The 11,528-nt window shown below is 40.4% G+C and overlaps 1 protein-coding gene across 4 annotated transcripts in view; it reads right to left on the bottom strand.

The window, feature by feature from the left end:
• Window positions 1-7,081: 7,081 nt before the first annotated feature.
• The window catches only part of tfec (transcription factor EC), a 28,367-nt gene continuing 23,920 nt past the window's right edge, over window positions 7,082-11,528 (bottom strand). For all 4 annotated transcript variants that reach the window (XM_086059641.1, XM_086059638.1, XM_086059642.1 and 1 more), the window contains exons 6-8: window positions 11,449-11,524; window positions 9,139-9,286; window positions 7,082-7,931 (exon numbers count right to left, since the gene is read on the bottom strand). In XM_086059641.1, the coding sequence (XP_085915767.1) occupies window positions 7,494-7,931; window positions 9,139-9,286; window positions 11,449-11,524 (662 nt within the window). In that variant the 3' untranslated portion in view covers window positions 7,082-7,493. The remainder of the gene's footprint in view (window positions 7,932-9,138; window positions 9,287-11,448; window positions 11,525-11,528) is intronic.

The following is an 11,528-nucleotide window of genomic DNA, read 5'->3' as shown; positions in this document are numbered from 1 at the left end:
GATTAACAACCGGCCCTTATTTTGAAAGCCTCAACAAAAGGAATTCCAGTCACGATGCAGCAGAAACTAGTTTACCGTGTCCATGGGCTCTCACCCCTGTGAGAGCCAGGAGCCAAATGGACGCCATCTTGTCACTTGGAGTGACCCCAAGCCACTTGATCTTTAGATGTGAAGCACGTTTTACCCAGCAACTTCACAAAATAGCTCATAAGGGTTAAAGTGAAAGTGTCGATGTGTTTGCTTGCAGTGGAGCGGCGTCACAGCGCATCCAAGAATTTAACAAAATAAAAGCACTCAACGTCGTGAAAAGGAGTCACTATAACACAATTTAGCAGTAATAAATTTAATTATACTGCATATGTTTGTGGGGACTGGAGTCAAGTTGTATTTTACAATTTTAAAATGTGCAGAAGTTTGCAAATTACTTCTTGTTTAAAATTAGATTTCTCTTAAAATGGAACAAACATGTCAATCGTTTCTGGTGCCTTTGTAGAAAACTTGTCTCATTTATTTACAATGCGCATCCCTATTGAACTTAACAAAATAAAAGCATTAAACGTTGTGCAAAGGAGTACACTGTAACACAATTTAGCAGTAATAAATTAAATAACAATGCATATATTTGTGGGGACTGAGGTCATGTTGTATTTTACAGTTTTAAAAATGTGCATAATTCCACAAGTTACTTCATGTTAAACATTAGTAAGCTCTTAATGTGAAAAGAAAAATGCACTGAGCTTTTTATAGTACATATTTTAAAATTGTTAATGTTATGAAATTACTGTATCAATGATTAAAAAAACGCAACTATATTTAAATTAGGAATTTTTTTGTACATTTTATTGTAAATTTAGATATAGCTTGAGATATAAAATGTGCAATTAAAAAATTTAATAGACTGACACCTCTAATATATATATATATATATATGCATGCCCAGATTTCATGAGTTAGTACATTAATGAATGTTGTGTTATTGTGTTCATTTTTTCTTGTTTTGAATCCCATTAGATTGTCCAAAATTTCTTTTTTTTGCAAAACCTAGTCAATTTATTTAACTCATAGTTTTTCTTAAGCACTAGTTCTTGTTTTCAACTAAATACATTTGTATTTAACTTCAAATAAAAGAAAAGTGTGTAATGCAGCACACGTGTATACACGCACACTGTACTTATTTGTGCCCACCCACTAATTAACACCCTATGTTAATCACTTGCCACCCATCCAATAACTAGTGACAGACCATTGTACAGATCACCACAGACTCCACTGCACATTTCCTACTCTTACCTCAGCTTGGTGCATTTAAAAAAAAATCAACAGACAGTTGATATATTTGGTCAACCAGTGGGTTGAATGTCATGTATAGCAGCTCTTCGGTTCATTTCCAACTCTCAATGCGATATGTTGTGCTTTGGATGCACCAGTGTCGTCCCACACAATCAGCGCCGCCGTCTGGAATAACCATTTGGATGCAAGTTAAGCTGATTTGCCTAAGCCAGCGAGTAATTAAGTCAACTTAATCATTCCATTTCAATTCATTTCCTCCTTACCTGAATTAGTTTCCTTTTGTAGCCTGCAGCTCACAAGTTAGAGCAGCCTGAGTCACAAGTCTGTTACGACACTGACCTCTAGTGTCAGCTGCGTTAGGAAAAGGGAGGTTTCATTGCTTAGTTAGCCCTATCTGAGGTAATAAATCCGCTTCCAGAGTTGGGAAGGTTTAGCCTCCCAACGCCTGAAGCAGGGATTGGCCCGCAAAGGGCAGAGGTAGATTAGGAGTCAGAATAATGAGAGGCAAAGCTTGCCTTTTTTTTGTCTTTGCCTCCATCGCCAAGGAGAAGCTTCTCTGGCTGGTGGCAGATGTTTTTTGTTTGTTTTTCCTGTTTTTTTCATCCCTCGCACTTTCATTCACTTGCAGAGGCCGCCTCGTGTTCTTGACAGGAGGATTGTTACATCTTGGGGAATATGGAGGAGTGCAGGAGTGTGTTGTGCCGCCGTAATAGGCATAATAGGGTCAGGCCTGCATTTAATAAACAATTACCCATCTATAATAGATGAACGCAAGCTCCAAAGGCCCAGCACCCAGGCAGGGTCGCGGGAGCAAAACACAGCAGTCGGAGACTTACAGGAAAGAGAGAGGGGGCGGATGAATGAATAATGCAGACGAGATGGCCATCGGACCACCTAAATGCAGCAGTGAGAGGGGGGAGGGGGGAGGGGGGGGGCGGGTTGCCGGGTATCGTTATCTTCCCCTGCTAATGAACATCATCATGTCCCCACCGTCAAATATGGAGAAATAAAACAAAACACAACCACATCATTCCATCACTCCTTAGCTGCTAAGTACAAGGTCAAGCAGATAACACAAGGGGAAAGTGTGTTGGAAAGTGTGTGTGTGTGACACCAGCCGGGGGCAGCGTTGGCTCATGTGGATTAGCATGCGGGCAGCTACAATATGCACGTTTTTTTTCCCCTTTGCTTTTTTTATTAAGTCAAAGATCCTCACTCACGTGTGTGTTTGATCTTGCTGACTGTTTATTTAGATATGAAGAAGAAGAAGAGTAGTAGTGCTGGCTAAAACTGTTTTTTGTTTTTTTTTGCTCCCTAAGCATATATATATATATTCTTCTAGGTAAAACAAAAAAAACACAAAATACATTAATTAATAATTATCAGTAGGTAAGTAAATAAAAATCATAATAACACAAAAAGTAGGGTTAGGAAATTAATGAAAAATTACATTAAAAAATTATTGAACAACAACAAAAACAAGCAACAAAACAGGCATTGGTTCACATGTGCATTGAAATAATTGTGTCCTCTCAAAAACAAAGCTCAATTGTTTCATATGACACAATTAAACTTTTTAAAGCGACCCCCACAAAATATGTTTTTGTACAAAATCGTACTCAATTCTTGTGAGAAAAAAAAGGCATTGGGATGTATAAGTAGAGTGTGCTCATATTTTGTATGTCTTAATAAATCCTCTCAAAACATGCATGATCCGTATGTAATGATTTTGAGGTTGTAGTTTTTTGTGTGAAAAATCCTCCTAAATTCTTAGACATCGGTTCACAGGTGCAGTGCAGTAATTGTGTCGTTAGTCCTACAAAATCTTCTCAAAAACAAGTCTTGGTCATAATTTGGCACAAATAAGGTCAGTTTTTGAACAAAATCCATTTAAATTCTAGCAAAATGTACAGTGTAATTGTCTACTGAATCCTCTTAAAACATGCATGATCCATATGTAACTTTTTTTTGTGAAACATTACTCATTTGCTATGTTGCATTTTTATGTAAATTCTCAACAAAAAAAAAAACAGCCATTGACCAACAGGTACAATGTAATAATTTAGTCTGAAATCTTATGAAATGATTCATGACAGCAATCGTAAGTGCTAATTGTGATTGTAGTAAAAAACCTCCAGCTTTATAAAACTTCTTATAAATCTCCTTATCTCATCTAATGTGCTTTATGCGTGCAGGGATATTGTACGATATTAACATATGCACCAAAAAGTCCCATAATTGCCCCCTCCCCAATTTAATCCCACCACTATAAAATACAGCAGAGATCACGTTTACATTTCTCGTCTGCCTTTACATAATTTCAGCATGTATTACTGCTTACATTGTCTCTGCTGTGTCCATTTACCGTATGATGGAGATTTTTGTCTTTTATTTCATTTTTTCTTTTCCATTTCTGTGTCCCCTGTCCTTCCCTTCACCTCCAGCCCACACGGTGATTTAAAACACACACACACACACACACACACACACACACACACACACACACACACACACACACACACACACACACACACACACAGCGCTGTTTTACGGCACAATAACACAAAGCCCGGGCCGAGACACCTTGGGTCGCCCCGGCCCCATCTGTTGCACATCTGGAAGTGGTGCTCCACAACCAATAATTGCAAGTCAATTTGTTTGAAGTTATGTATTTGGCATCTGGCGCCATTCGTAAAAAACTCTGGAAATCGCATTAATTTTATAGCCCAGCCACCCCCTTTGTTTTTTTTTTCCTTTTTTTTTCTTTTTCATTTACTGTAGCTCCATTAATGCGCAAGGGCCTATGTTAGCACAGTTTGGGTCTGGTGCTCTGTCGTTTTTTTTTTTTCAAGTGGCCCATAAGCATCATGGGATGACTTAATGACCTTAACCTTTTGTGTCATAGTTTTGCACATTTCCACGCTTAATGGGCCGCTTGAGATGCAGGATATTGTTGTTTGTCACACATGTGTGACTCACTGCTGGAAATAGATTTGACACATGATGCTTAGTGGCTCTCTATATCATTATTTCCACTCGTGCCGCACCTAATTTGCGCATAAGATGTGTCAGTCCCAATCCAGATGAGGGCCTTTAAGGTTGCTTTCGTGTGTTGACATGCATTGACATACACGTGCATATGCAGGGGGGTGATTAAGTGGAAGCCATGGCAGGCTCGACAGGTGAGAGCATCGCAGTGGCGCAGGCGGACGCTCGGTGGCTGGCGGGGGCTCTGACAACGTCGTTTTGGTGACAGGACGCCCCTCGGCTGGGGGTTCGCGACATCCCCTTCCCGCTTTAGACTTGTCAGTCCTTGCAGTGGAGCTTCCATTTGCTGGATTGAATTTAGTCGTGAATTGTACTCAAAATAACCTGTTTGAGGACAGGATTAGACTAAAAAAAATGATCAGACGGCTCTATTTTGCTGTTAAAAATGCCAAAACCTTGACATTTCAAAGTAGTTAGCAAGTAAAATAAAGGCATTTAAAAAAAATACATTTTAAAATGGTGCTTATATAAACAATGTTATAGGTACTAATTATTCTACCTAGTTACAGGTCAGCAAGCAAAATAATACCTGTAAAGTACTTAAAATGTCCTGCCCCCCCCCCCCCCAAAAAAAACACCAGATAATTTTAAATAAAGACCTACAGCAATAAAGCATTTTCCTTACAATTGCATCAAATTAATGGCAATTTTCTATTTCTCTTATTTCTAGTTTCTGATTGTAAAACTGGTATCTGCTGGTATCGGCTGCCATCGTAAGTACCGATACCTCTGACCAAATAATCCAAAACAAGACATCGGTCCACAGGTAGAGGAACAAAAGCACTTCCTTAATAATGTGTGTGTGTGTGTGTGTGTGTGTGTGTGTGTGTGTGTGTGTGTGTGTGTGTGTGTGTGTGTGTGTGTGTGTGTGTGTGTGTGTGTGTGTGTGTGTGTGTGTGTGTGTGTGTGTGTGTGTGTGTGTGTGTGTGTGTGTGTGTGCGTGTGTGTGTGTGTGTGTGTGTGTAATAATAATAGTAATAATTTGTATTATTATCATATAAATTGGGTGGGGGGGGGATAAAAAAAATGCCAGTATGTCCATTTTGTGCTAACAGCAGATTTTTGTTATGAAACCAAACAAAATTGTGAAATGTGAAAAATAATGTCAAAATATTTTTATTCTTCTACTAATTGCTTGGTATTTTGTGAATAAAATCTTATTTAATTCGCTCAAGAGCTCTCAATGGTTAATATGTTCTGTAAGTAGCTTTGTAGTTGTAAAAAATACATCTTGGAAGCAAAAGAATATAAAATGTGCACACTACTGTTCTCAATTGAATTCATTTGAGTGCATTACAAAGTGCATTGCTGCCATCTGCTGGTTGATGTCAGGTTGCAACTGTTATGTTCACAAGTCAAGTATATACTATTTAACCTTGCCTTAAAGTGAATTGTCAGATAGTAGTAAACAGAGTTTTAGCAGATCTTCCCCAAACCTGATCAGATCCTCATGAAGAAAAGAGGAGGAAGTCCCACTTTCGTACGTACGTGACTTGATGAAGTGTGATATTCCAAATAAAAAAGGGCCCCGTTCTGATGTCAGCGTTGCCTCATCCGACCACAAATCCTGTTTGAAGCGCCCCGCGTGTAACAAGCCTTCAACTTTGTCCATGTGTCGCCTTTGAAATGCGGCAGGAAGTAAGCAAATGCTTTTGTCTGCTTCAAATGTGTGCATCCTTCCACTGGGACAAAGTTGACACGTGGATGTGCGTGAATAAAATGTGCTAAATACACCCTCGATGAAGTCATCAGCCAATCGCAGGACACGCATACACAACCATTCACACTCAACTTTGAAGTTTTTGGAATGTGGCAGAAGCCAAAATTTGACTCCAACCTCAGAACTGTGAGGGGAAAAAGAACATTGTATTATAAAATATAACAAAATTGAATGTAGTAAAAAAAAAACTATTTAAAAAATGTGTGTTATAAATTGTATTGGTGTGTTAAATGTGTGTCTTTAAGGGGGGTAATATTAGGAGCTTGAATCTGCAATTTGTGTCTTTGTGTCCATTTTATTCATGAATAATTTGTGATCTTTTGAATTGATTAAGACACTACATTGCTTGGCCTATGTGTGCTGCAGGGAATCTGGTGCGCTCAGTAGTCGACATTTGACTGCTGTGATGGTACGTCGCATGATTTCTTTTTTTATTGTAATCCCTTTATACTAACTATGTCAAGCAAAACAAGAAAGTGGTTGGAAGAATATGTGCAATACGAATTGATGTATAACGGAACGTATGGTGTTCCACAGGGTTCAATTCTGGAGCCTCTGCTGTTTACCATTGCATCTGTGCTATTAATATAGGGTTGAGTTGAATGACGGATTCATTCATTTTGTGTCCAAACAAATATCAACGTCAGAGTATTTTCTCTTTTCTTGCATACTTTCCAATCATTCGCACTTCTGCCAACTTTATGAGCTCACTTCACCAAAAACTTTCCAGTGCTCGCCGCTCTTCATTTTTCTTGTCATTATGCGTTCTCAAGGGCTCATCAGCTCGCAGTACTGTCATCAGCATTAGTGATACTCGTCTTTATTATCCACTTACTCATTCTCTCATTCCCAATCAGCCACCTTCACTTTCGCCGTCAAACTTCTCATCCAGTTTTGCACTGATTTGCACACCGAACTTCTTCTTTTTTTTTTGTACTCGAAATTAAGATACCAGTTTGGAGAGATTGCTGGAATAATAACAAGAAGTCAATTGTATCAAAAAAGGGGTTTATTATAGTCTTCCCCACCCCTACTATGAATACAAAATAGCATGTTAGATAATATATACTGTAAATATATTTTATCAGTATATGGATTAAGTATGTATAAATATAAAAAAACAGTAAAGGCACAGTGTTAGGCATAACAGTGAAGAATAAGGCACGTTGGAAACTAAAAAAACAAAAAACACATGTTGACAGGATCTCAGCAGTTCTCTGGAGTAAAATTCAGTGTACAGCGACTACAGTGTTACCAAAAAAACAAAACAAAGTCAAAGTTTCTCCCTTTTTTCGTACGAGTGTGTTTCTGCTCTTGGTGAGAAGCAGAGATGCTGGAAAGGATGGGAGGTCCATGAGCTGTACAATATATACAGGAAAGGGGGCTTGCTCAAGGTCAAAGGTCAAAGTCTGTCCCTTTTGCGCCTGCTTTTGCATTATAGCTCGTCGCCCTCCCCTGAGCTGAAGCTGCTGCGGCGGCTGCTGCCCTTGGACGCAGCTCGGGGCGAGCCGGACGACAGCAGCGGGTCGGCGCAGAATGGGGACAGCGCGTCGTCCATCAGGATCTCATCCAGCCGCTGCTCGCCCTTGAGCGTGGCGCTGAAGATCTCGGTGAAGTGGGACAGCGGGTCGGAGAAGGTGGTGCAGCCGTCGGCGCCCGCCACGTGGTCCTGCGGCCCGGACGGTACCGGCATGGGCGGCACCATGGTGATTCGCTGCAGGTAGTCGCCGTTTGGGTCTTCCTGGTAGAGCGGGGGCTGCTGGGGTTGAGGGGACGACTGCTGTTGTTTGAGGAGGTGCGAGTTCAGGTCTGTTGTAGCCAACGAGGACGTCATGTTCGGGAGGCCGTGCGCCCGAGCCTGGATCTCAAGTTCCTGCAGGAAGACACAAATGTTAACCACTAAACTGAAACGCGTGTCGACAAACTATACGCAGGCATATATTCTTTATCATCTGCGAAGAATGGCTAATATTACTCCTGTAATGTGAAACCGAGAGAGTAGGTGAGCCTGCATTATAGGAAGTTTAAACTTTTTTTTTCTCTAGTTGCCTGGACTATTTTTTATTCATTGAATCCATATGCTTGAATCCCTGCCCCACCTTTTGCTTATTCTTAGTAAGACAGTGAGCTTTGGCTGATATGAGTGATGACATGGGAGTTTGGGTGTCGCCACATGTCATGTTTTTCCTCGATTGTTTGCTCATCTTTCAAGTAGGAACACATCATTTTGCCTTCTCAACACAGAGGGGAAATCCACCATGTCGTTTATCTATTGTCTTCTGATTGCTTTTTTTTCCCCCTTAATGTGTTGGCTAATTAGCACCGAGGTCAGCAAGATCAAAGATTGGAGCTCGAAGAAGGACATGGGGGGGGGGGGGGGGGGGGTCATCGTATTGGTTTAAGGGTCGTAAAGCTTTTGCACTGGAAATAAGCTTACATTTGAGAGCCGTAAAGAGCTTTTGTAGTTGGAGATTAACATGAGCGGTCAAGCGCCTGCAGGCCTTGATGGATTCATTTTGCAGCGAGCTCTCAAGTAAATTCATCTTTGGTTGAATGAACAGCTGGAGGATGTTGTTAATCAATTAAGGAGCTGAAAATGAAACGCGTTTTTCCTTTTCATTACGTAGTTGAATCATGTCGAGCATGCCAAAGCAACAGGTGGCGCTGAAGGCCTCACCGCAGAGCCAGTGTAGCCAATTATGAATAACAAAACTATTTAAATCTGAAAATTTTATTTGTCAACCAATTGAATCGTACATCACATATCAGAACATCTTTTATAAAAGATGCATAAATTTGCATTAACTGATTTGCCTTTGCTAAGGATTTGTTGCTTCTTTGAATTTCATGAATTTGTATAGTTTGGATTTTGGAGAGCTGTTAATAAACATAACAAATGCTACAGCTCTACCATGAACGGATTGAATTGTAATCCCACTGAATTGAGCCAAATCGAATTGTTACATTTTAAAATCGTTCCATCCTTGAATCCCATCTATTGAGAAACGTATCGATCGTCTTGCAGAGCGATGTGCACCCCTAATATACATACATACATACGACCTCTGTCTTTGTTTTACCTGAATCCTGAGTATCAGCCTCCTGTTGGCTTGCTCCAGCTTCTTCTGGCGGCTCTCCAGCTCACGAGCATGCTGCTGCTCCTTCTGCAGCCACTTGATGTACTCCACCGAGGCCTTTAGGATGGTACCTTTGTTCCAGCGCATGTCGCTGCACACAAGAAAGAAAAAAAAGTCGTCTTTTTTTAACTGCCAGAATATCCTGTCAGGGGTGTTTTCAACATGGTTTCCCCCCTCTCTTTTATGAGAAATTATGATTTACACATGGCAATTATTCATCCTCAGACCTTACATGCAATTCTGAAAGGGTATTTTAATAGAATAATTAAGAAGCTATGTGGAAAGTCCATTCTCGTACTTCCTCAGTGTCTAAAATTAATCCTGGGTGAAAAAAGGTGAGGGGAAATGAGCTGAATTGGGAACTGAAATGTGTGAGAGATTACCTTGCCTTTTTTCAAGGCAAGGTAGGGAAATTGTCCCTTTTCTGCAGGTGTGAGACCCAAGTTGGATCAAAGCTAATAATCTCCTTTATCCTGTTTTAATGGTACTGCCGTGACAAGGCTGACCTTCCATTCAAACGTGCGCCAAAGTTCAATTGCTTGAGATGGCCGCCGGATTCAAATGCAAGCCTGTCCGGCAGTTGTACTTCCAACCAGTGGCGCAGCACCATGCTGAGAGGCCCCGGTGCAACAAAAAACATCTCAAAAGACTCATCGTGACTGACAGTTGCCAAGGTCAGGTGATTAAATGATAATTTCCGACATCATATTTACAAAATAACTCTTGATGTTTATTTCCCCGTTTTTTGTTTGAATTAAAGCACCTTCACTGATTCGCTTTTATAGTTACCAGGATACATGTCCCTATTTCCTTTCTCTCTCTCTCGCTCGCTCTCTTGCTCTCTCTCTCTCTCTCTCTCTCTCTCTCTTTATTTATTTATTTCCTTTTTTCCCCCTTCTGTCATGGGCCCCTGCGCTGTCTCTAGGCCCCCCGGTGCGACGCACCGGCTGCACCGTCGATATTTACGCCACTGCTTCCAACTGATTCAAAATGGCCCCCGCTTAAGACCCCCCTCCCTCATCATCTATGCAGATGAACTCAAAAATTTCAATGGGAAGTTCAAGTGCAGTTTTGATTCATTGTATGCTGTTTTGCTCCAAATTCAACTGATTTCTTGACAACATTAGCTACACTTGCACAATATCGCACAAACCAATACATCAATGATTCTGCTAATAAGTATACACAGTAAATTTTGGTCCCACTTCGAAGGTAGTAAATTTTTACACTTGGAAGAGAGTAAAATACAAAAAAAATTAATTTAATTTAATTTAAAAAAACAACGCTCAAGGGTTGAGGAACGACCCCACAACCTTCATCATGGAAGACAGCCGCTCTCCCACTTGAGCTATGCTAGCCTTATTGTTAGCTAACATCTTTACGTGTCCCAAAGGAGACCAAAAATGGAGGTATACGAGGATTCTACCTGACACCAGCCTTGTACTGCCCACTTGCTGTCCTCTGTAAATGGCATCATATTGCCAAAGGGCTCGGTGTTCAAATATCACATGACCAAACTCAGAAAATAGGTGAGCCGGGCCATATCACACTTAAAATCTCCCAGCTCCGACCTCAAAGCGTTTGAAGCACATGTAAACAACAAAGAGGGCTGATTCCGAGGAATTGTTTATTGTTCTGGTTAACACAATCAAACTGGCGTTGGGTTGCATAAACTTACTTTTTGAAAATAACTCAATGAATGTTAGAATAAATAAAGAGATAAATATGTTTATAATAATGTAAATTATGTTTTGTCATTCACGGGTTCACTTTTGTCGAATAACCTCAGATTTAAACCCCCGCCCCCCGACTTCGCAGCTCGAATTTCCAGGTTCAAAGGGGTGTTCCCTTCTATACTTCCTGCGAAGTTGGAAAAGTCCGCCTTCCTACCTTCCTCGAATGCAGCATTAGCCATTGTGAGGTCATTTTCAGTCAACAGCAAGCGGCAAAATGGCCGCCCTCTTCGATGGATAAAAAACTTGTGGATTTTGCTGCTTAACTCACATTCCACAAATGTGATTTTTGCGTATTTTCTCTCCTGTTAATTTGAAATAATGGCCTGTTTTTTCATATTCAGATTTTCAGCAGATTCATCGATTACTTGAAATAGTTATCAACAAATAAATCACTTTGTTAGCTGCAGCTCTAAATATGTTAAAACCAATGCATTTCTGACACTGACGGATCAAAACTTAGCATTTCTTGTTTTTAAGGCTGAATTTCAAATTTCGTACGTTGAAATGAACAACTTACGGGTCGTTTGACTTTGGTATAAGCGTCCCCAGCTCTTTAATCCTGTAGTTGATGTTGTATCTTCGTCTTCTTTCGACTGA

Source organism: Leptonotus elevatus, chromosome 17, assembly GCF_054856555.1.
Source record: "Leptonotus elevatus isolate MCC_2025b chromosome 17, RoL_Lele_1.0, whole genome shotgun sequence".
In the NCBI taxonomy this organism is placed as follows: domain Eukaryota; kingdom Metazoa; phylum Chordata; class Actinopteri; order Syngnathiformes; family Syngnathidae; genus Leptonotus; species Leptonotus elevatus.
The sequence above is the reverse complement of the archived record's forward strand: the minus strand, read 5'-3'. Positions and strand labels throughout refer to the sequence as shown.